The sequence below is a fragment of the Wolffia australiana genome, chromosome 8 (genome assembly GCF_029677425.1).
Source record: "Wolffia australiana isolate 7733 chromosome 8, ASM2967742v1".
Classification (NCBI taxonomy): domain Eukaryota; kingdom Viridiplantae; phylum Streptophyta; class Magnoliopsida; order Alismatales; family Araceae; genus Wolffia; species Wolffia australiana.
The window spans coordinates 17,551,374-17,576,733 of NC_135842.1; the positions used below are offsets into that span (position 1 = coordinate 17,551,374).

At 39.0% G+C, this 25,360-nt stretch overlaps 3 protein-coding genes across 4 annotated transcripts; 2 read left to right on the top strand and 1 right to left on the bottom strand.

Moving 5' to 3' along the window:
• Positions 1-1,738: 1,738 nt before the first annotated feature.
• LOC144706433 (squalene monooxygenase SE1-like) lies at positions 1,739-5,851 on the bottom strand. Its single transcript, XM_078579384.1, has 8 exons — positions 5,573-5,851; positions 4,934-5,045; positions 4,424-4,598; positions 4,019-4,187; positions 3,725-3,943; positions 3,369-3,644; positions 2,216-2,494; positions 1,739-2,149 (listed from the first exon to the last, which is right to left on the bottom strand). The coding sequence occupies exons 1-8, from the start codon at positions 5,786-5,788 to the stop codon at positions 2,033-2,035; spliced, it is 1,563 nt and encodes a 520-aa protein (XP_078435510.1). The 5' UTR covers positions 5,789-5,851; the 3' UTR covers positions 1,739-2,032.
• Positions 5,852-13,683: 7,832 nt separating this feature from the next.
• On the top strand, positions 13,684-16,203 carry LOC144707077 (neurofilament heavy protein). Of its 2 annotated transcripts, none has more exons than XM_078580199.1 (7): positions 13,684-13,899; positions 13,974-14,035; positions 14,589-14,653; positions 14,717-15,169; positions 15,261-15,306; positions 15,698-15,799; positions 15,866-16,203. In XM_078580199.1, the coding sequence occupies exons 1-7, from the start codon at positions 13,749-13,751 to the stop codon at positions 16,127-16,129; spliced, it is 1,143 nt and encodes a 380-aa protein (XP_078436325.1). In that variant the 5' UTR covers positions 13,684-13,748; the 3' UTR covers positions 16,130-16,203. The 2 variants fall into 2 exon arrangements, with proteins under 2 accessions (XP_078436325.1, XP_078436326.1); XM_078580200.1 differs by having other exon boundaries at positions 13,829-13,899; positions 13,974-14,042.
• Positions 16,204-21,282: 5,079 nt separating this feature from the next.
• Positions 21,283-22,035, top strand: LOC144706802 (replication factor-A carboxy-terminal domain protein). The gene is made up of 3 exons (XM_078579856.1): positions 21,283-21,476; positions 21,543-21,663; positions 21,740-22,035. The coding sequence occupies exons 1-3, from the start codon at positions 21,306-21,308 to the stop codon at positions 21,883-21,885; spliced, it is 438 nt and encodes a 145-aa protein (XP_078435982.1). The 5' UTR covers positions 21,283-21,305; the 3' UTR covers positions 21,886-22,035.
• Positions 22,036-25,360: the final 3,325 nt, after the last annotated feature.

The window sequence follows — 25,360 nt, forward strand, 5'->3', positions numbered from 1 at the left end:
GTAGACCGTTTATCCAAATATGGACATTTTATTCCCCTTAAGCACCCATTCTCGGCTGCCACAGTAGCTGAAATTTTTGCTCAAGAAATCATAAAGCTACACGGAGTACCCGCTTCTATAATCTCAGATCGTGGTAGTCTATTCACTAGTCATTTTTGGAGAGCAATTCACAAACTACAAGGAACTGATATCCGTTTGACTTCATCATATCATCCTCAATCAAATGGCCAGACTGAAGTTACGAATCGAGGATTAGAATGCTACTTGTGCTGTTTCACTTCTGAACATCCTAAATCTTGGGTTAAATTTTTACATTGGGCTGAATATAGCTATAATACCTCTTTTCATTCGTCACTCAAAATGACTCCTTTTCAGGTGGTTTATGGTCGAGAACCCCCCACATTATTACGTTATGAAGATTCACCATTCCCGATTGAATCCTTAGATCAATTACTCAAGGAGAGAGATTTGGTTTTGACCAAGATCAAACAAAATTTGGTTCAAGCTCAAAACTATATGAAAATTAGAGAAGATGCTCATCGCCGAGATGTTTCGTTTGAAGTGGGAGACATGGTGTATGTCAAAATACAGCCGTATAGAATGGTCACCCTAGCTAGAAAAAAGTCTGAAAAATTATCAGCGAAGTTTTATGGTCCCTACAAAATTTTAGAAAAGATTGGCTTAGTGGCTTATAAACTAGAGTTACCCAAGGAATCATCTTTACATCCAGTCTTTCACGTATCAAAGTTAAAAAAGGCCATCGGCGATAGCACGAATTTTTACCCCGTACCTACTAATATTTCTTCTTCTTATGAATGGCAGGTGATACCAGAAGCTATACTGTCCAAGAAGAGAACTCAGGACAGCCATAAAATCTTAGTCAAATGGAGAGATATGTCCGAGCTCGAAGCTACTTGGGAAGATATGGAACTATTTAAGGCGCAGTTCCCAACATTTCAAATTGAGGACAATTTGATTCTTCAGAGCGGGAGTATTGATATGAACCTTCCTAAAGTATACAAAAGAAGAAATAAATCTGTGTTGAAAAGTGGCAGTTATGACAGTTATAATGGCCTTCCATCATTAGGATCTGTTGGAGCACGAATTCAGCATAACAACCTAACTGAAGCATCTGAAGAAGCACAACCAACAGTGGCATCCTTTCATGAAGAATCCAGAGGTGGCATCCAACAGACACCACCTTTGGATATGTTCCAAGAAGACAACTGAAGACATAACTGTTTAAAGTAGGATAGTATAAATAGGTGTACTTATGTATGTATGCAGAGGAAGAATCCTCACTAGAAGAAGTGGGGAGGTTTTCCTTAGGCTCTTAAGTCAACCTTAAGAGATTGGAAGGTGTGGGTCGTCCTGTAAGATAACTTGTAACCAAGGTGTGTGTAAGTGTATTCTGAAATTGTGTTCAATATATCAAAGTGTGTACAATTACTTAATTCAAATTGTGTCACTCATAGGAGACTGTATCATCCTGCAACTCAAACTAATTCCTGCTTCCAACTCATTGTTATGTTAAAGTGGAATTTTAATGTATTTTCCTAACATCGGACTAGGGACCGAATTGTTATGTTTAAGCCAAAAATTAACATCGGAGTAGTGTCGTTATTATTCAAACAGTGAAACCAGATTTTAATCTTTGCCATGTTAATTCAAAAACCATATGTGTAGACCATATTTTATTATAAAAAATCAAGTCGTTTTTATCCGTTGGGCAAAAGAAAACTTTCAACCACAGGTAATTTTATTCACGGCAGCCAATTTAATCAACCGACGAATACATAACAATCAACAGATGTGGGAGATTTTGCACAACATATCAATAATGCTCCTACCAATGGGTAATAGGCATTATCCATGCAAATACTTCCTCTTCCACAGACTAGAAGGAATAAAACCATAAGAGGACATGAAACACAATCTCAGAGGCTCATGTACAATTGAACGAACACAGCAATTTGCCAAGAGAAGAAAGGCCAGAGAGTGGACCTTAGAACTACAGCCGACCGCCTCCTCTTCAGCCATTGACACAATACGCCGGCAGAGATCTGTAGTACGCCGGCACCGTGGCAGGGAAGAACATCTGCCTCACCCCCTCCGCTCTTATGATCGGGAATATAATGCTTGACGCACCCTGCAAAAGCCCACGAGTCAAACCCTAAACCTTAAACCCTAAAATGCAAAAGAATTGGCAGCTTACAGAGATTAATCTGGCTCCCATCCAAAGACGCTTGGGGGAAGGGAATGGGGTGAGAAGGCGGCCCACACCGTACAAGGCTACGGCAAAGAAATGGAGGACGAGGGTTAAAGGGCGGGGGTTGAGCCCGGAGAGCAAGGCGATTGGGCCCGAAGAAAACAACCCCCCCAGGCTCAAGTAGTCGAAGCAGGCCTGTCGCATCTCGTTCATCGCCTGGTCCTGGGACAGGCTGAAGACCTTGTACAGCGCACCCGCCAGGGTGTTTATGGTAGACGCCACAGGCTGCGCGTTGCACGCTTTAATGATTAAACCTTTCCGCATAAAATAAAGTTAATAAATAAGTTCCCTCCTCACATCTCGGTCTGTAAAATAATAAAATATCTCCACAAAAAAATGGTGAAAAGATGGCAAAGGAGGTGGGTTGGTTGCAGTTCCGGATCGTCCCGAACATGGACGACGGATGGGACAGGACGAATTTCATCCCGTCCGACATCCGGATTTTGTGCAGGGATAAAGGACGGGACAAATTTTCGTCTGACGGTAAGAAAACCGATCCGTCCCATCCCTCATCTTGGACAAAAAAAGACCCATTTTATATTTTTAATTATTAATATACATTTTTCTAAGGTTTTCAGGGAGGTGAGAGAATGCAAAGGGACATTTTTTGTCTGTTTGCACGCACAAAAAAAAGGGACTTTGATGCAAATTGTCCATGCAACACCACGTGGCTACATCTCAACCGTCAGATGTGAATCCAGTGGTTTTCCGTCCAGATTCGTCCTGTCCTGTCATCCCCGGGACAAATTTTTGTCGCAAAATTCGTCGGTATCTTTGGACGGGACGGTTTTTTTGTCCAGGGACAAAAAAATCGCCCCGTCTGTGTCCCTGCACTATAGGGCTGGTTGTGCCTTGGCGTGTAGAAGTGATAAAGAAATCCACATAACATAAGGGGAAATAACAATGAAAAAGGAGGTGGGCTACTATTTCCACATAAAGTAGGCGGAAAAATAAAACCCAAATAGCAGATGAGGTGGGCTTAAGGTGTTAAATTGTCAAGTTTTCCAGGCATAAACATGTGGGAAAAAAAATAAAACCAAGATAAAGAACATTTCGAGAATGACTAAATAAAACTCAGTGGCTGGTGGAATGGTCGTACCTTTCTCAGAGTGTAGAACGATTCCAGGTACCGGCAGAGGGCGGCGGAGTCATGGAGGTTGTGCAATGGTCTGAGGAGATTCCTCAAGACAACGATGTCCGAGAGCGCCACCGTCATTCCCCCACCGGTCAGAGGATGGCGCATGTTGAAGGCATCGCCCATTAGAAGCGCACCGGGGGTTGGGTGGGGAGCCGCCGGCATGCTCTTGTTTGGCATCGTTCTAATGCTGCCTCTGTCAATGGCTGAGATAAACGGCTCTCGCAACGCCTCGGGAAGCTGAATTTAAACAGAATTATACCTCAATTGAAAAGAAAAAAGGTCTCAGCTGGTTAAACGTCTGTCGTTGATCTGTCTACCTGTGGCGCAACAGAGGTTTTCAGGTAAATCTCCATCTCCCCGTTAGCTACGGAGGGGACTTTCTGGCCCGGCACGTCTACCAGGCAGCGAACCTCCGTGCTGCTGATAGGGTAGAACAGAATAGGCGAAGGGTCGGCAAGGATGACATGTCCATGGTTAGGATATGGCAGCTTGCAGTTCTCCAAGACTAAACCCACAAAACAGGAGGGCACGTCCACCTGAAAAGATCGCATTAATTGAAAGACTAATCAGCATAATTCACAGTTTTACTAGAGGAAGCATGTGAGATTCACCTTGGGAGAGCAAAGAACGCGCCTGAGATTAGAGAAGCAACCATCGCATACGATCGTGAGAGGGGCATACGCTTTGACCTCGTCTCCGTTCTTCGTTTTGTATGCTACTCCCCTGACGGCTCCTTTCTCTTCGATCAGTGACGTCACGGTACCTTGCTCCAAACGAACACTGAAGATAGAAAAAGTTAAAATTTGGGTTTTAACCGGTAAAAGTTGAAGTTTGCACCCGTCAGCGTCGACGACGACGGATATTGATTTTGGCGGAACACCGCAACGGTTGAAGTAGACAAGACAAAATCAAATTCCGTCAACAAGTCACCGTCGATGAATAGTCAATGTTGACGATGGACGGTTGACGTCGACGTTGGAAATCGATTAGTTGTAATAAATGGGCAGGAAGTTTACTTGGGAATAGAGGCAGCCTTCTGACGCATCCGCTGAATGAATCGCCCGTTGTGGAAGCTTCTCCCGGCAACGTCAGAGTGGAAATTTTCCAAGGGATAAGAGACCCTCGTGTTCTTCCCATCTTTGAAAAGCGCGTAACCGAATACTTTCTGAGCATCAATCTCTTGCACACAATCTGCAAAAAATAACCAAAAAAAATCAAGCAAGAACATTTATTAACCTAACTTAACCTTACCCGTTTTTACAACCCACAAGACAAGGACAACGTAACAGACAGACACATAGCAAATACGCAGATAGAGACAAACAAGGGTGGGGTCGTTGCAGTGAATAGGACACCAAACAGCATGACTATTGTACTATTCTTATGTCAACCTGTGGGCAGATCCAGCTGTAGGCATCTCGTGGTGGCGTTCAAGAAATATATGTTGGCCAGATGAATTCGAGGCCATACAAAATTCAAACTTCGAGTCACGTAATTGAAAAATATTCAAATACTAGAGGTCTAACCTTCGAGGCCAAGTTCTAGGAGTTTGAGGTACCCTCCGGGCTGCAACAGTTCCCCAACGATACGATCTGGTTCATTCAAATCCCTCTCGATGACATGAACTCGACGTCCATCCTGAAAAAAAACGGAAGAAATAACTTGAAATCCCAGCCCTTTCGCGGATCAAAAGCCGAGAAAATTACAGATTCGAAAAAAGAAAAATCCGAGACGCGAATCCCGCGGCGCAAGGGCCCACAGATTCAAACGAAGATCTGGGAATCCACCGCCAGAAAAAAAACACCATCGCGAATTGGAAAGGCGGAGAAACTCGTCAGAAGATTCTAGAACAAGAACGGGCAACAGACGCAATGATCGAACGGCAGATCTCAAAGCGAGATAGAAAACCGCGAGATCTGACCTTCCACGGAGCAAAAACCGAGAAAATCACAGATTCAAAAAAAAAAGAAAATCCGAGACGTGAATGCCGCGCCGCAAGGGCCCACAGATTCAAACGAAGATCTGAGAAAAAAATACACAATCGCGAATTTGAAAGGCGGAGAAACCTCGTCAGATCATTCTAGAACAACGACAGGAACAGGACAAGAACGGAAATCACACGCAATGATCGAACAGCAGATTGATAGAGAACGGCGAGATCTGACCTTCCCGAGAGCGCATGCAAGGGCGGCTCCGGCGACCCCGGCGCCGACGACGATGACATCGGTCGTTCCTCCTGAAACCTCTTCCGATCCGCCATTGTTATCGGCATTCGTCGCCTTGTCTTCTTCTCTTCTTCTCTTTCCCTGAAGGGGGAAGATCAGGAGAAGGCAGAAGAACAGCGTGGCCATCACGGCGCCGAGAGCGTACTCCGCCGCCATAGCCGAAGCTTCCGCTGCCCTCCCTTCTTCTTCGAGAACCTTCCACTGCCTCCCTCCAACTTGCCGTGAGCCCCGTATAAAAAGGCGCGAGCCCCGCCGCGGTCTGCTCCTCCGCCGACACGTTATAACGTCTCTGCTCCGCCCCCGAAAATACATTTTTTTAAATACGGAAAATCCGATTTTCCGATCTCATGAAAAACGCAAATATATTCATACGCGTCGCTTTCTGACACGGCGAGGACAGTCAACTGCCTTCTCGATTTGAATTTGCGGTATCGTGCTCCAGCGCGTGGGGGGTCTCGGAGATGGGCCTGCCGAGAGGCGTTAACGTGATCCGGGGTTCACCGCACCGAGCACCGACCCCTTTGCGTGGCGGGGAAGCCCATCATCAGTGGCGTGTGGACCATTGAATGGACGGTCGATGTTTCCTCGATTGCGGGACACCAGATGCTTCTCTGGGGCTCAAATATCTTATTTTTGTGATGATTTGAACCTGGAGACGTGGCTGCTTCTCAGCCTTCACAAATGGTTTGAATCTTTTCTACTCTTAAGTCTTGCCCATTTGAGTATCCCTTGCATGAGAAAATATGGATCCTTGTTTCTGTTATGTGGAAATGACAATGTATCTAATTAAGTGATTTTTTTATAACATTGATGCAAGTGTCCCCAGGATGTTACATCAATTTGACAGTATAACTGTTTCTGTACCAAGACGGCTAGATATTTTCAATTAGTCACTAACTTCTTTTTTCAAATGTTGTTGGGATTTCAAAGGTACCAAACCAATATGGCTTTTAATTTTGTGAGATCTAAGTACCTAGTGAGACATCAAATCAGTCTAATTGTCATTTTCTCGTAGTCAAAGGCAAAGGTATTCCACCTTCTGCAACCGAGGCAATAAATATGATGTCGCTTACCGTCAGATGTTGATATCCACCATTTGTCATTGTAGTCCCCCGTTTACCTGCTTGCAGCCACCAAGTGCTGCCCTAAATCTTGTCCCACCATTGATTATGTGCAGGCCGTAATAATTACACCTGCTCACATAGTTCTCGTGCAAAAGACTACCCACATGTAGTTTTGCCCGTCTGATATCCAATATCGAACAATCTGATATCCGATATCCGAATGATATCAAGATAATTTCAGATGAAAATATCGGATATCGGATATCGAATATCTACCCAAAATTGGATATAGAGCAGATACCCTATGGGTAAGGGTGGAGGCTTATGATGCAACCAGATATCAAAAATCAATATCCATATTGAATATTGATATTCATTTACCAATATCGGATATCAGTGTATTTTGTGAAGGAGGCATCCTCCCAAGTGGAAGAAAATAAAAGGTAAAAGTGGTATACATGACTCGTTTTGAACACTATGTAATGAAATGTCTACTCTTTTACCCTGAAATAGCTTCATTCATGAACACAAATAAATTCCAAGCTAGGCTAATAGAACTGTATATATTTTAACCATAAGCTTCTCACTTTTTCCTCCCAATATTAATTCCGACTATTCGGTCTATCGACTTAGATGGATATTTATTCAATAAATTAATTAGCTTTATAATGTATTTTCATATTTCATAAAATTCAATTTATATGCAAGACATCAAAACTGATATCTGACATTGATATCCCACATCGTCATCCATCCCTGAGAAGAGAGTGTATGTCGATATTTAGAGCAATCCCTAAGATGAAGATGGATGCTTATATGGGAACGAATTAGAATATCACAGTCCGGTAAAATCAGCAACTAATAACCAATATCATCATCCAATATCTAAATAGTGATCAAGTTGGATATCTAATTCCCTATATCTGATATTCTGTAGAGTATCTATCTTAATATCAAGATTGGGACATGTGAACACTACCCACATGTTGAAGGCCACTAGTCATGCCACCACAATGTCGACAAATGCTAATGTATATATTATTTACGACATAATTTAATAATATTTTTTTATCATAATTGAATAAAGTTAATTTAACTTAAATTTTTATTTCTCAATGATTATATGAATCTGATTTTTTACTTTTTCCAAAATATGTAAGTCTATTTTGTGGATATGACATTGTATCTAATGAAATGATTGTTTTATAACATAGATGCAAGTGTCCCAAGGGTGTTGGATCAAATTGGCACTATATTTCCTTTGTTACAATACAGCTAGATATATTGAATTGGTCATTACCTTATTTTTTCAAAAATTTCTTGCCCTTCAAAGATATCAAATCGATATGGCATTTCTTTTGTAAAAGTTGTATTACTATTGAGACATAATATTAATATAATAGTCATTTTCTCATAGTTGCACGCTTGCGTAAGGCACAAAGACTACGCCTTATCCATCAGAGTCAAACAATCACATCTTGCTCACCGCCAGCCACGGATATACGCCATTTGTCACTTTAGTCCCCCCATGTGTCTGCTTGCAGCCACCAAGTGCAACCCACAATGTCCATCCCTAAATCATGTCCCACCATTGATTACGTTGCAACTGCAATTAGTGCTCCAGCTCGCATGCATCTAACCACATATAGTATTCACCGTCTGATATCCATCCTATATTAGGTAATCAGATGAAATCTAGACGACATCAAATGTTGGTATCAGATATTAAACTATTATTGAATATCTGACAACTATCGGATATGGGAACAGAAATCGTATGGGTAAGGGCACATGCAAATTTTAGTACAAGATATCAAAAATTGATATCTATAAGGAACATCAATATTCAAATGCTGTTTATGATTATATGGATATCAGTTTATTTTGTTGAGGAGGCATTGTCTCGAATGAAAGAAGATAAAAGGAAAAGTAATATAAATGGATCATTTTGAACACTATGCATAGATATGTCTCCACTTTGAAAAAGAATGTTAACTTTTACACTTATCACTTCAACCCAAGTCAAAAACACTTTTCAAAATATAATTCGAATCTGAGCTAGGATAATAAAATTTTAATTATTTTTTACCATAAGTTTCTCACTTCTCTCTAATGTTATTAATCCACACTGTTTTAACTGGTCTACTTATATGGATATTTGTATGAGCTTAAGTTATAAGAATATCAAATAGCTTTATTACTTACGCCTATGTTTCACATAAATTCATTTCTATGTAAGATATCAAAAAACTGCTACCTGATCTCATTATCCAACCCCTAAGATGAGGAACGAGGCCGATATTGAGACCAATCATGAAACAAAGACAAAGGCCAATATCCAGATGAATAATGTCAGTACAATAGCAACCAATCCCCAATATTATCATCTGATATCTAGATATCGATAAAGTTGGATATCAGATTTACAAAATATGATTACTGCTACATTGTCCGCCTTGCAATCAAGATTGGGACACGTGAACACTATTCGCAAGTTGCATTCCAACATTGAAGGTTGCCGGTCACTACCGCCACAATGTCAATAAATGTCAATTTGTAATATGTAATTTAATATTAAAAATTGATCAAAATCAAATATAGTTAACTTAACTATTATCCTTTACTGATCCATGTTTATCACCATTATAAACCAAATAACATTTGTAATATTATATGGAAATAAAATCAAAATTACTGTTCTGAAATTATACAAAATCTGGTGCATATGTTTTGTCACTTCATTTGTCAAAATGAGGAAATGGATTGATGTTGCATTTGAAAGACACATAGCCACATCATGCATTAAGTGCCTAACAAATTTTATACCATTTTTATTATTTTGTACAACAACATGTACCATGCCCAAAAACACAGAACAAGAATGACCCAAAAAAATGGAGACCAATAAATGTTGAAAATCAGCAAGAAAGATGAGACTACAACCCTAAACTAAGGGTAGTGAGGATAGTGGAGAAGACATTCTCCAATCCCCACTATGCATGAGTCCTACTCGAATGATGGATTAGGGTTTGACGGATTATAGATATACGGTAACCGATGACGGTAAAGGTTCTGTGAGAGAGTTCAAATACTAATTGGTATATTCAAGAGCACGAGCTGTAGCTTGGCACCCCACGGGCTGGAAACTTAACCTATCAATTAGGTTAAATCGATCCTTACTTAATTAATTTATATGTTGATATAGTTAATTAATAAGGTTGGCCAATAATTGTTAATGAGCCACTAAAAGTATTAACTAGAATGATACATGGGCTTAGAGGGTCTCATGCATAAGATCATAAGGACATTGGTGAATATACATTACTTTATGAGTTTTTTAGAAAAAATTAAGTAAAATATAAATATTGAAGGGGCACTCATTTTAAGGACCCAATCCAGCCAGAATTAAGAGTCGCCCCTTCTCCACTCTGATCTCTTCACTCAACCAATGAGAGTGTCTTCATGGTGAGAATATTTTCAAGATTTTCAAGAAGAGTTGGAGAAGGAGACTTGGAGATCTAAGCGCCGAGTGATCGCGTGGATACTTCTAGAGGCTAGACGCGTGAGCGGCTTCAAAACGATCTTAGAGCACCAAAGTCAAGGGCGGAGCAAGTTCCCCAAAAATTACATTCGATGTTTGATTTTAAAGATCGATTGTGAATCGATCGACACGCCTCCGCATCCATGGACGAACCAAGGCATTGAACCCAACAAAACATAGACTTAGTATAAATAGGAGAAGGCCCTAAAAAAATTTCAAGCAGGCCAGAATCATTCAGGGATCTTCCCCTTCTTCTCACTTTAGCTCTTGTCCATTAGATCCAGTGACAAGGACGGAGGGTGAATGGAGCTTGTCAAGACAAAGGAGAAGATTTGACATGCCATGGATCACATGGATACATTCAGAGGATACACAAATGAGCAGCTCGACAAGTCTCACAAATTACAATACGTGCCCATGTTATTTGATATATGGTTTCATTGATGCCATTACAATTTTATTTCAAGTATTTTGTTGCAAAACATTCTAAGTTTTCTTCTATATAAATGCCTTAGAACCCAAAAAAAATTATGTTCTTTTCAAGTATTCATTGCGTATATTTAGAACACATGCTTAAAGAGTAGTGATCTCCATAGTATGATCTCATCATAATTTGCTAAGCCAGATCATGTATTCATGGACTTCATCACAAGCATCACACATGCATTATAATGAATATATTAAATATGAATGTTCAATGAGACATGGAATGTGAAATGGATTTCCGATCACATATATTTCCATCACTTATGTTGTGATCCTCTTCTCAACATCCATCAATCACATCTTATTCATATTATCGGTCATTTTCATGAACTGCGTAGAATTATTCCTTTCAATTAAAACATTTATATTCATTAGTTAAGACTTATATATGTCGTTACATGTCATTTTCCTCATCTCACCATATTCATATTTATAAAATATCTCTTCACATCCCCTAATCACTTTTAAAGGGAATTAATTCTCTCATATTCATTTTATGTGGATATGACCTTTGCTCATCACTAGCTAATTTGTAAAATTTACAAGACACCTTATAAACTTTAATCATTAACTCAAATATCAAGAATGTTTAGACACCCAAAATTTAGTTTATTAGTCACCTTGTATAACATGTCTCATAAGTTTATTACTAAATTAATCATATGTTGTCTACTATAGTTAGGGTTTTCTCTTGAAGAAAAAAGATTTTATCTTAAGGTTAGAGTATGCAAGAGTACTGACACGTATAAAAATATTTTTCTTCTCTTTTCAAACCTCCCTGCTATACTATGGAATTGACCATTAGTATTACATATATCCCATAGTTAATCGATTTCAGAGTTCCCTTGTATTCAAGTGAGGAAAGAGCTAGAATACACAAGTATTGTCAATCCGTTACACTGACATTCACTTATTTCTCATAAGTATTGCGTGTCGGTTTTTTATTAATCGTGCAATATCATTAGACAATGAAGTCAAATGGAAAGTCTATTAAGCATTTTTTTTTCAAAAGCATCATCTCATTTATCCTACTGATGTATGAACCAGAAAGTACATCTGTCTACTATTTGAACTGATATTCCCCTGATCTCAATGTACATCATGAGTTTCAAAATAAGAATATAGAACCCTGCCCTCTTTTTTATCATTATCAACAATTAATGTCAATACCATACTCATTTGAAGGATTTAATATCCAGATTAAGTTCGAACATTTGATTTTTACATTTTTGCATCCATTGGATGTGTGCCCCATCTTTTTGGCACATATATAATCCTTTTTATTGCCTACTATTCATTAGACCATCATCATCAAATGCCCTAGGATTGGTGCTTTGGGGATCATACTGATATGATATCTAGCCGTCACTCTACAATATCGATTCATTATTGAAGTAACTAAACAGTAAACTCATAGAAGTAACTAAACAGTAAATATGGTATAATCCCTCCCTAAATGATGTCAAAACCCTCATATATGAGTCATCTAATTGAAATTTCTAGACATATTTATCATGTTATCCCATGCCACAGCTTGGCTTTCTTCAAGCTACAATTTCAAACAAGGAGATGATAGAGAAGTTCCCACACTAATCATTAGGCTTCCTCATATCTCATTTTCTCATAGTTTTGTCAACTATTTAAAACTCCAAGATGTGTGCATATTCCGTATCAACTAATGGAAGTAACTTCAGTTTAGTTAACTATTTAAAGCTCTAAGATATGTGGATATTCCACGTCAACTAATGGAAATCACTTTAGTTTTGGTAACCATTTAAAACTCTAAGATATGTGCATATTCCATGTCAACTAATGGAAATCACTTTAGTTTTGTTAACTATTTCAAACTCTAAGATATGTGCATATTCCATCTCAACTAATAGAGGTAACTTTAGTTTTGTCAACTATTTAAAACTCCAAGATATGTGCATATTCTGTGTCAACTAATGGAAATCACTTTAGTTTTGTTAACTATTTAAAACTCTAAGATATGTGCATATTCCGTGTCAACTAATAGAAGTAACTTTAGTTTTTTCAACTATTTAAAACTCCAAGATATGTGCATTTTCTGTGTCAACTAATGGAAATCACTTTAGTTTTTTTAACTATTTAAAACTCTAAGATATGTGCATATTCTGTGTCAACTAATGGAAATCACTTTAGTATTGTTTACTATTTAAAACTCTAAGATATGTGCATATTCCATGCCAACTAATGGAAATCACTTTAGTTTTATTAACTATTGAGAACTCTAAGATATGTGCATATTCCATGTTAACTAATGGAAATCACTTCAGTTTTATTAACTATTTAAAACTCTAAGATATGTACATATGCCGTGTTAACTATTTCAAACTCTAAGACATGTGAACTAATGGAAATCACTTTAGTTTTGTTAACTATTTAAAACTCTACGATATGTTCATATTCCATGTCAACTAATGGAAATCACTTCAGTTCTGTTAACTAGTTAAAACTCTAAGATATGTGCATATTCCATGTCAACTAATTGAAATCACTTTAGTTTTGGTAACTTTTTAAAACTCTAAGATATGTGCATATTCCATGTCAACTAATGGAAATCACTTTAGTTTTTTTAACTATTTAAAACTCTAAGATATGTGCATTTTCTGTGTCAACCAATGGACATCATTTTAGTATTGTTTACTATTTAAAACTCTAAGATATGTGCATATTCCGTGTGAAGTAATGGAAATCACTTTAGGTTTGTTAACTATTTAAAACTCTAAGATATGTGCATATTCTGTGTCAGATAATGTAAATCACTTTAGTTTTGTTAACTATTTAAAAACTCTAAGATATGTGCATACTCCATGTCCACTAATGGAAATCACTTTACTTTATTTCATTATTTCTGCAGTGTGTACGGAGGTCTGTCTTTCCCACCAACGGTCACATCACATTGCCAACGGCTATATCGTTTAAAAAACGAACGACTAGTTTACCTTCTCTGCCCTTCTTTCCGAGAGGCGTCGTCTTCTTCGAGCTCATTCCGCCGGAGTCGATGGAGGCCTTGTGGAAAGCTCTAAGGAAGGGATCGACGTGGACGGAGATCGACCATGTCTACGAGAACATCGAAGCCCCCAAATTCGTTGATTTTACCGCTCCCGACTTTCCCCGGCCCGACGCCCGTTCTTGGTTCTGCGGCCGCATCGGTAAACCCTAGATCTGCACTTAGATCGTGGTAATCGTTTAATTTTTTGAAGTTTTTTGGGGATTTTTCCCTCAGGATGTGACGAGGACCACGAGGAAGTAGATCCGGACGTCCTCCACAAGAACTTCGTGCTCCGAGTATGCAGTTAATTCCTTTTCATCTCCTTGATTTTTTCTTTCTTTCAAAAAAAGTGAGGCATTTATTACTTCATCTCTTCAGGCGAATCGAATCAGGAATCGTTATTTTTCTTGCAGTTGATTCAACGTTTCCAATGAAATGAGTACGAGTTAAATGATCCATGGATGAATATAAAATTCTTATTTATGATTGTAATGAAATCATCGATTTCTATGTTATAGGATTTGAGCCAGATAGCCAGCTAATAGTGGTTTTGGTCCACCGGAGCTATCAGCATATTGTTTGAGCTCCGTAGAAACAAATTACTTTTTTTTCTGAGGATTTTGCAAGTCGAAATAAATAGCCTAGTTCCAGGATCAAATTTTGTCTTAAAAAACATAGTAAAGTATGCCATTTGATTTAGGAAAAAAAACAAACTTTTTGTATTTCTATTCCGATGATTCGTGAGAGTTCCAGAAGGCTCAGATCAGTATCCCATTTGGATTATTACATTCTGATCTATATTTTTAGGTGGAGACATGTTTTTATCGTCATTTCCCGTGATTCTTCTAGGTCATGGCGGCAAGAAGCCCAAATTTGAAGCTGCAGAAGGCCTTGATTCGCCATCATCATCCAAGGTAAATCAACAACTTCTCGAGTTGAGAAAATTTCGAATTCTGATTAGGAAACTTGATGAACAGCGCAAAGTGTCCTCGATCTGAGCCTGCGAAACAAACAAAGAGTAAGATCTGCAGGGTTACGGAGAAGGCGACGATCTCTTCCAAGCTGAAGAACCATCCCGTCGCCGTCTTGAGTTCATCGACGCCGAAGATCGTCCCTAAACCGAAGCAGATCGTAGAAGAAGCATCTAGAAGTATGAAGATCAATCGCGAACTCCAGCCGAAGAACAGGGCGGTGGCGAAGGTTCTCGGGTTCCACACGCCGAAGAAATCGCAGTTGGAAACTCCTTCAATTCAAGAATTATCCACGAGCATCAAGAAATTGAATATAGTTGCGCCAAGATCTGATCGAAAGAAGACAGAAGAAGCTGTCCCATCATCGATTGATGCGAAATGTCGATCTGAGGCCGAAGACGAATCACTCGAATTTGATGAAAACAAGGAGAATGCCGCTGTTCTCGATCCCGTCAACAGGTTGAATTCTTTCGCAGAATCGTTTGATTTCCAAGAATTCTTTGAGAAATTTGCTCAATTTTGAAAGAACACGCTTCGATTTCTTTCACAGAGGATTGGAGAATCGATCGGAGAAAAGATGCGACGGCCCTCGGAAGGTTCTCTCTTTCTGTTCATAGATGTCTACTTTCTTTATTTATTTTAATTTGAGACAAAGACGTCCGTCACCGTCAACGTCATCCATCCCCGTTGACACTTACTATGACAAAGTCAACGTCAACAGGACGGCCCAAGTTAAAGAAAATTATTCATCTTTTCTTTGACAAATCATTCAGCTCAACAATTCTAAATTCATGCCTTTTTGCTCCGGCGCTTCCCTCCCTTGTGCTCGTGAAGTTGAGCAGCTCGTAAACCCGAGCCGATGACGATAATGACGGGAACCCCTAGACAGTTGACTTCCACAGAATTATAGTCAACCATTTGTCAACGTCACAGGTCCATGCAAACACTAATATTCAATGTTGTTCTTATTCCCAACCATTGTGGCAGGCAATTGCAGGCTCAGGCAAGACCCAGAGTAAACCCTCTCAGGGAGTCAAGTTCCGGGTTCTCAAGCCCACCAATCCGAAGCCTTTCCGGCTTAGAACCGACGTAAGTTACATTAAAATTCATTGGAATTATGCAATTTAGTTGACTAATATACCTAGCTTTCATCAGGAAAGAGGAATCCTGAGGGAGAAGAACTTAGAGAGAGAGAAGAAGCCCCACGCCGAGCATAAACCCACAGCCATCGCCCCGAGGACGAAGCTTAGACCCTTCAAAGACGAGAGAACGGCGGCGGCGCCGAAGAAGCATGTGGTCTCCCAACCCTGCAAAGATGCACCAGCAATTAAGAAGGCCTTGACCGTCCCTCGGGCGCCTGCATTCACCAAAGTCAACGTCCCAAAGTGTTGTGTCAAGAGATGTCCCGTGGCATGTTGACTTTATTACACAGCATGTATTTATGACAAATCTCCATTTTAATGTGAAATTATTTTCTTGATTATTCCTAAAAAGTAATTTAGTTGCGTCTGATAAAACTCCCACCGTCATCCTTAATAAAACCCAAATTACAGACAAATGCCGGTGATGGGATAGAGATAGAGATTCAGATAGGCATAGATAGAGCTAGAAATAAAGGCAGAGAGAGATAGAGATAATGATAGATAGACATAGCTAGAGAAAGAGAAATATGAAGAGATAGAGATTGAGACAGAGATAAAGATTGAGACAGATATAGAGATATAGAGATCAAGATACAGATACAGACAGAGATAGTGGTAGAGATAGATAGAGAAAGAGAAATATGTAGTTATAGAGGTTGGGATAGAGATAAAGATATATATACAGATGGAGATAGAGATAGATATAGAGGTCAAGTTAGAGATAAAGACAGAGATTGAGATAGATATAGAGGTCAAGATAGAGATAGAGATAGATATAAAGATAGAGCTAGAGATACTAGAAATAGGGATAGAGATAGATAGAGAAAGAGAAATATGTAGATATAGAGACTAAGATAGAGATAAAGATAGAGGTAGAGATATAGAGATACAGAGAGAGATTGATATGGAGATCAAGATACAGATAGATAGATATAGAGAGAGGTAGAGGTAGATAGATATATGTATGGAGATAGATAGAGAGAGAAATATGTAGATATAGAGATTGAGATAGAGATAGATATAGAGACTAAGATACAGACACAGATAGAGATAGAGATCAAAAGAGATAGATAGAGATCGATCGCCATAGATAGAGATAGGGGTATAGATAGATAGAGAAAGAGAAATATGTAGGTATAGAGATTGAGATAGATAAAGAGATAGAGATAGAGATAGATATAGAGATAGATAGAGATCGATAGACATAGATAGAGATGGATAGAGATAGGGATAGAGATAGATAGAGAAAGAGAAAGAGAAATATGTAGGTATAGAGATTGAGATAGAGAAATATGTAGGTATAGAGATTGAGATAGAGAAAGAGATAAAGATAGAGATAAAGATAGATAGAGATAGATAGACATAGATAGAGATAGGGATAGAGATAGATGGAGAAAGAGAAATATGTAGCTATAGAGATTGAGATATAGAAAGAGATAAAGATAGATATAGAGATAGATAGAGATCGATAGACATAGATATAGATAGATAGAGAAAGAGAAATATGTAGGTATAAAGATTGAGATAGATATAGAGATGGAGACAGAGATAGAGATATAGATAGAGATAGAGATAGAGATAGAGATAGAGATAGAGATAGAGATAGAGATAGATAAATATATGTATAGATATAGGAATACAGATAGAATTACAGATTAGATATTTGTGTTCAATTCCTCCATACGAGCTTACCCAACACGTATCCTCGTGATACTGAGAATAGAAAAACTGGCTATTGAATTCATCAGGTTACTCGCTGAAGAAAGAGACAATGGCTTTCTGCCTGAAACTCCATGCAAGGAATGCTTTCCATTAATTAGGGTTCGCCCAACCGATATCCATCCGTCATCCGGTATGGGACAACCGATATCCGATATCCGGGGAAAAATAGGACGGTGCCAGATATCGGATATCGGACGATATCCGTCTCTGAGGGGTAGACGGATATCGGTACCGGATACCATAGGTAGGGGGACGCAACGGATACCGGATATCGATTTTCGATATCCAGATATCGGTACCGTTATCGACTGAAAAAAATAAAGCTATCTATCTCACTCATTGGTTTATTTAAATCTAACGACTTACGTTTTGATATGTTATCAACCTCGATTAATATATACAATGTAATATTTTTATTTTCTTCCATATGGGATAACAGGATTCGCAGTTTACATTAAAATTTGAATCCTGTTATCCCATATGGAAGATATATAAAATCGTGCGCTGTATATATTACACAAGGTATATATATTAAATGAATTAATATTATATTATTAGATTTTTTATTACAATCGGCTTATATATAATATATATGTATGATATTAATACTTCATCTAATAAATACAGGCAGAAATTTCTTTTATCTTCCATATGGGATAAAGTATTCAGAGTTTGTTAATCTCGGAATCCTGCGATTATCCCATATGGAAGAAAAAAAGTTTGACTTGTATATATTACAGCGCCAATAAACAAATTAAAAGCTCTAAATACCCTCGACTGCAAGTTGATTCGCCTAATCGCTCTTTAATAATGAATGAAATATATTTTTATAAAATATATCGGTGTTGGATATCAAAAACTGATATCCACACCCGATATCCGATATCGTCATCCTTCCCCCGGAGACGGCGACGGATCTCGACATCGAGACGGATATTGGTATCGGATATCGGCACTGTAGCAACCGATATCCGATACTGATATCCGATATCTGGATATCGAATGAACGGATACTGGAAATTGCCTTTCCGGTATCCGATACAGCATCCGTCCCGATACTGTCATCCGGTACCGGTATCGAGACGGGCAAACACTACCATTAATGATTTTTCTGTATGCATTAGACACTGATTTAGGGTAGGATATTGCATATTTTAAACCGACAGACCTCTCGGATCGAAGTGCATAATGAGAAGATACTTCCCTCTATAAGTTGGATAGTCATTCCGCACCAATCAAATACGATGCGGTGAGAACAAAATGATTGTCATTTCGAGTCCTACCGACCGATCTCTGACCTTCCTACAGCCCTTTACTTAAGCGGTGATGCAAATGGGTCTTTGAGCTTGGATCTTACGACCGTAGGTACCTTCAATGCATGGCACTGAGCTGTACCGTGTACTTAGCGTACACATCATGAAGAGAAAAAGGAGAAAAAAAAGACTGAGAGAGAGAAGAGAGGGATAAAGAGGAGAGAGAGAGAGAGAGAGAGAGAGAGATAAAGAGAAAAAAGCGAGACAAAGAGAGAAAGAGAGAGAGAGAACGAGAAAAAAGAGAGCCAGAGAGGTAGAGATAAATAGAGTGAGAGAAAGAGACAGAAATAGAGAAAGATAGATAAAGATAGAGAGATAGAAATAGAGAAAGAGAAAGAAAGAGAGAAGTAGAGGTCGGGAGAGTGAGAAATAAATGAGAGAGATATAGAGACAAAGAAAAAGAGAAATAGAGAAAGGGGGAGTGAGAAATAGAGAAAGGAAGAGTGAGAAAGAGAGAAAGGAAGAGTGAGAAAGAGAGAAAGAAAGAATGAGAGAGAAAAAGGAAGAGAAATAGAGAAAGGGAGAGTGAAAAAGAGAAAACGAGAGGAGACAGAAAGAAAGAAAGTAAAAAAGAGTGGTAGAGAGAAAGAGTAATAGAGAACGGAAGAATGAGAAATAAATAAATTGAGAAGGAGAGAGATAAAGAGAAAGGGAGAGTAAGAATAAGAGAGACTAAAAGAAAGAAAGAAGGAGAGAGAGATAAATTGAGAAGGAGAGGGAGAGAGAAAAAAGATGGGAGACTGGGATAGAGGGAAATAGACAATGGGAGATTGAGAAAGAGAGGGGAGAGAAATAGAGAAAATGAGAGTAAGAAAGAAAGAGTAATCGACAAAGGGAAAATGAGAAACTGAGAAGTAGGGCGAAATAGAGGAAGGGAGAGTAAGAAAGACAAAGTAATACACAAAGGTGGGGGTGAGAAAGAGAGGAGAAAGAAATAGATAAAGTGAGCGTAAGAAAGGTAGAGTAATAGACAAAGTGAATATGAGAGAGAGAGAGAGAATGAGAGCGAAGTAGAGAAAGGCAGAGTAAGAAAGAGAGATTAATTGACAAAGGGGGAGTGAGAAAGAGCGAAGGAGAAAGAATTAGAGAAAGGGAGAGTGAGAAAGAGAGAGTAATAGACAAAGGGAGAGTGAAAGAGGAGAGGAGAGAAAGATAGAACGGAAGGAGAGAGAAATGGAAGGAGAGGGAGAGATATAGAGAGCGATAGAAAGAAAGTGAGTGATAGAGAGAGAGTGATAGATAGATAGATCGAGGGAGGGGGAGAAAGAGTAATAATAGATCGAGGGATAGAGAGAGAGAGATAAAGAGAGAAAGAGACAGACAGAAAGTGAGAGAAAGGTAAAGAGAGACAGATAGGTCGAGTGAGAGAGTAAAAGAGAGATAGTAGGTTGAGTGAGAGAGTGAAGGAGAGATAGATAGGTTGAGTGAGAGAGTGAAAGAGAGATAGATAGGGAGAGAGAGAAAGAGAGATAGATAGAAAGTGAGAGAGAGGTAAAGAGAGATAGGTAGGTCAAGTGAGAGAGAGAGAAAGAGAGATATATAGAAAGTGGAGAGAGATGAAGAGAGAAATACCGACGGAGAGTGAAAAACACATTCTGTCTCTCTTAAAGTTCTGGATTGTCCGGGACCTGGATGATGGACAGGACGGGACAAAGTTTGTCCCACCCTACGTCCCAATTTTTAGAGTTTCGTCTAAATCGTCCCGTCCAGGGTTCATCACGTCCCATTTTTTCGTCCACATCCTGTGCCATCTGAAACTGTCCCGTCCAACGTCCGGGAACGAAACAGGGCGTGCGTCAGCATTAGACCACCCAGAAATTGACATGTGGCGCAGCATGTGCTGGACCTGTCACGCGCATACTATACTCCTACAGGACGATATAACCGTCCCGTCCCCCGTCCAAGGCCCCATATGGGACGGTTATTTCATCCATGGACCAAGCAATCGTCTCGTCCGGGGACGGGCGGACAATTCTTCATCCCGTCAATCGTCTGAAGTCTTGGACGGGATAATTTTTTTGTTTCCACGGGCGAAATTACCATTCCGTCAGCGTCCCTGCACTATATTCTCTCTCAATCTATCTTTATCTCTCTCTCACTTTCTATCTCTCTTTCACTCATTCCCTATCTATCTCTCTTCCTCTCTCCCCGTCTATCTCTCTTCCTCTCTCTCCCCATCTATCTCTCTACTGAAATCTACGATCGTTGACCCTGAAACTCAATGGTTGACTCTTGACCGGTCAAACAGCGGTTTTACAGTATTTTACTAGCCGTCACCGTCATCCTTGAACCCTAGATAAGGACGAAAGCGGTTGACGATGACGGCTAGTAAAGCCATGTAAAACCCCAATAAAACCCTAGGACCGCTTCGATCATTGTTCTAAGGAAACCCAAGCGATCGTCGGAGCCGGAGATCGGATGGCTGTCGTGGAACGAGCTACGCCGTGGATGGGGATCTGCACGATCCTGGCCGTCGATTCGAGCTCTATAAGCTACCAAGCTTGCGCCGTCTGCGAGCGGCCCGTCGCCGACGGCGGCGCCGCCGCCTGCCGCTGTTCCCGGCCCTTCCGCCGCTTCTACCGTCTCCTGGTAAGTCAAACTCCGCCGTTTGACCCTCGACAGTCAACGATCGAGTTTCAAGGTCAACGATCGCAGATTTCCGTGGCGACGGCGGACGAGGTCTTGGCGGTGGTTTGTTTCGATCGAGTCGCGCGGGGGCTGGTCGGTGGGCCCGCCGACGAGTTCGTTGACTTGTGCTCGGTCAACGAGGAGTCGGGTGACCGCTTTGTCCGTCCCGTTGACGGTGGGTTGTGAGGGGAATGACCGTTTTGCCCTTTTTTTGGTTTTTTCAGTGCAGGGTGTTCTTAGTGGGCTGGAGGGGGAGCCGTTTTGGATGACGTTGACCAGGCCCAGGAGTGGTGCGGCCCAACACCTTAGGGTCACCGCCATGGTTCCTCTCTCCTCTGCATTCTGCCCTCTGATGGAGCTCCTCCAGTAACGAGGCGCCACGTTGACATGGTCTGCTCCAGATTAAGAATTGCTTAGAGAGAGAGAGAGAGAGAGAAAGGTAAAGAGTATCACCTTATCAGACTCCTATGTTTGGGTATCCTTTTTGTTGTTTTATATATCTATCAATCCATCTACTTGACAACGGGTTATATATCTTAATAATCGCTTGAATTTTACGTATTTATTTGAATTGAAATGGTGACATATGGGTGTTCTTAAGTTGAAATAGATTCGTTCTATTTTTGGAGCGATGTTGTGATTTTAAAAGATTTTTTGTAATTTTGGTACATAATTCGTAAAGAAATTAATTATGTGAGTCAGAATATATCTTTGATTTAATTTAAAGAGATTTATAGATTTAAATGAAGCTTTTTCCGAGACTTAACACTGTTTTGCCAAGTGTCTCAGTTTGATTTATCCTTATGGAAACCAATCAACAGCTGCAACCAATCATTGTCATAATTGGCATCAAGCATAAAACCAGCATTTTCTCTCTTGAAATGTGTGAAGTCCAGAGGCGCTTCTGTAAAAACAACAGACTTAAATGGTAATAAATGCGATGGAACACGTGCTATGAGACAGCAAGACAAAGTTCATTGTTCGAAATAAATAGATACACTCAGAAGGTCAGCAATCACTCGTAACTGTGCTGACGCTCAATTTGATGAAAGAATAAATTGTGCTCGTGTGGTGCCTCGCAACTCATGGTGATATGTAGTGCATCAAGTGCTAAAAAATAAATTCCATATCATTAGATTTTAACAGATCTTGGATCTAAAATATAAAATATATTAGTATTTTAATTAAAATTTTACTTCTTCCTTTTTTGCTTGAATATCAATCCTAAATAATATAAAAAATCAATAAAATCCAGAAACAATCCTAAAAATATATTTGTTACTTCCATATCTGATTGGGAGTAACTTGGGGGAAATGAACCTTCTTAAATAATAAGGTACATCTAACTCATTTTTTTGGTAATTCAATGAATATCATAAATATTCCCTTAGGCATGCTTTTTTTTTTGTGTGCTTATTTAAGTTTATTAAAACTAACCCCACTTGACTCACCAAAATTTGAAATCATTATCATTTATTCTGGAGTTTCAATTAAGATTCATGACTCAGGATATTTTAAAGATGATTGATACAATTAAGGTAGAAAAGTGGACCACTAGTTTTCCCAAGCTCATTAGAGATGGCCCAGTTAAGGAGTTCAAGACATAATCTAACATGTGTCCTTACTTTTAAGGATGAATGGAATTTTTTAATGGGCAGTAAACTAAACTTTCAAGGAAACTAAGAAAGTGCATTTGAAGCCATTCTGCCACTCAAAATCAAAAGAATTTGTACACGGGCTAGGGTCTTTGAAATTTGCCATTTAAAATCCTCCTTTCCCCCTTTATTTTTTGACCATAGTGTTATGTTCCCAATATCAGTTGGCAGAGTGAAAAAATATATAATAATATCATTTGATTCAACAAGTGTGAAGCTCAAAGGGATCTGAAGATTTAGGTTTATAGATACTATTAGAACTAAATTTCATAAAGGGATTACCCTTTATTTTGTTTGGTATTCTACATTTTAAAATCATATCAATGTGTCTTATTTCTTATGTTTATAAATGGTCAATAGCTCATACCTACAGCTTGATAATACCTTAAATAGCCTCCAAAAAATCCCATCATAGCAAAAAATATAACATTTTTTGTCCACCAAACAGGGCCATCCACTTCTGTCACTTGATGATCACCATTAAATATTTCCCACTCCAAATAGTAGCAGTACCTGCAATGGATGCCAATAGACCAGGAAACCAAGTTGACCCAGACACCACTAGTTCAACTCAGCCAAGTCATCGAATTGAGCTGAACCAAAGGTATTTTATCTAGTTTTTTTCTTCACTCCAAAAAAGGTTTAAATTTCATCTTAAATTTATAAAATTTCCAAAATAAAAATATTTAAAAATTTTAGTTTTCTTCCATTTTATTGAATTTAAATATTATTAATTATATTAGAATCCCAAAAATACAAGAGCACTTTTAAAATAGTAGAATACTTTTAACTGAAAAAGCACTTCTTAAATACCTTCTCTTTGTGGTTTCAGTACCTAATCACTTTGTGGTGTGTCATTTTTTTATATAAATTTTCTTTGAATAAAGTAGAACCATAAGATGAAATTTTAACCTTAAGTTCCTTTTGTATTGTCGATTGTTGAATTTTCTAACATTGAAGTCATAGAGAAAATAAGTTTCCAAATAAAAATATAAAATGCCAAAAATATTGAAAGGACTCATTTGGTTTACATGGCTTTTCCCTATATGATTGTTCATCCTGTGTCAACATTCAATTCATGTTGATAGTGAGCCATCATTGTTTTTTCCAATGATTGGCTATGCTAACCATTTAAAAACAAGTGATAATATGGAATAAAAAATCATGATGCCATAACGCACCAATCAGGGATTAATATTATATTTAGAAACGTGCATGAATACATCAGAGAAAGAATCTGAAATACCATATAAGGAAAAAGAATTTTAAATGCATTAAATATGGGAAGACCACTCTGGAAGAAAGGAAAGAAAGATGGATCCCTAAAGAGTTATTGCATAAGTATTTTTTTATATCACTTCATGATATTTATAACTAATGAATTTTTTTGTGAAAACCTTAAGTGTATCTTTCAACATCCAATTAATCTTTTCTGTCTAACCCTTTAAACCCATATGCTAATAAATTTAATAAATTCTGAATTTGAAATAATTATGTATTCTCTAACCTTAAAACATTAATATCATAGTCTATTAATTCATAATGGAACAATTCACCCATATGAAAGCTTGAGTTTCATCGCGTCAGATGGCAAGCTAGGCCTCATGCTCAAGAAGAAGTAAATGAGTTTGAAAACTCTTTCATGGAACCTAACAGCCATCAAGTATGGCATATGTATAATCCCTCATCTCTGTAGGACTCCTAGACTACTTAGTGAGTCTATATCCCTCAAATTATAATTATCACTCTATTTTGAACTGACATAAAAAAATTCACAGAACACCTTAATTAATATTTCAACTACCCAGGCTAGTGATTTAACTTCACTATGTTCCTTGAGTAAATATCCTCTTTGGTGCCGGACAACATCACGGACGTTGCCCATGCGGTACCGAGTCGATGCTTGGTTACCTAGACACTGGAGTCGGACGTGATCAACGACGTCGTCCGACGGATAAACCCTAACGGGTATGTAACTACGACGAAATGATGCGTCCTACGTGGTCGTACTTGTAGGCCCCGACTCGATGAAGAGTGTCAAGCTTCGAGCTCTGAAGGGGTCGCCGGGTGACGGCGACGGTGTCCTCTCGAACCTCGTCGAAGGGACGAATGAGTCTACGGCGCTGAAACGGAATCAATCCGTAGGGGCTCGCATGTAACGGACGGGCTCGACCTGTACCAGTAAGATGC

Bases quoted from the DNA above. Each gene is read 5' to 3' on its own strand.
- LOC144706802 (XM_078579856.1), top strand. From the start codon at position 21,306: ATGGCTGTCGTGGAACGAGCTACGCCGTGGATGGGGATCTGCACGATC. The intron at 21,477-21,542 runs GTAAGTCAAACT...CAACGATCGCAG, and splicing joins GCCGCTTCTACCGTCTCCTG to ATTTCCGTGGCGACGGCGGA. The intron at 21,664-21,739 runs GTGACCGCTTTG...TGGTTTTTTCAG, and splicing joins CTCGGTCAACGAGGAGTCGG to TGCAGGGTGTTCTTAGTGGG.
- LOC144706433 (XM_078579384.1), bottom strand. From the start codon at position 5,788: ATGGCGGCGGAGTACGCTCTCGGCGCCGTGATGGCCACGCTGTTCTTC. The intron at 4,188-4,423 runs GTAAACTTCCTG...TTCTATCTTCAG, and splicing joins AAGGCTGCCTCTATTCCCAA to TGTTCGTTTGGAGCAAGGTA. The intron at 2,495-3,368 runs GTACGACCATTC...TGCAACGCGCAG, and splicing joins CGTTCTACACTCTGAGAAAG to CCTGTGGCGTCTACCATAAA.
- LOC144707077 (XM_078580199.1), top strand. From the start codon at position 13,749: ATGGAGGCCTTGTGGAAAGCTCTAAGGAAGGGATCGACGTGGACGGAG. The intron at 14,036-14,588 runs GTATGCAGTTAA...TGATTCTTCTAG, and splicing joins ACAAGAACTTCGTGCTCCGA to GTCATGGCGGCAAGAAGCCC. The intron at 15,307-15,697 runs GTTCTCTCTTTC...CCATTGTGGCAG, and splicing joins GATGCGACGGCCCTCGGAAG to GCAATTGCAGGCTCAGGCAA.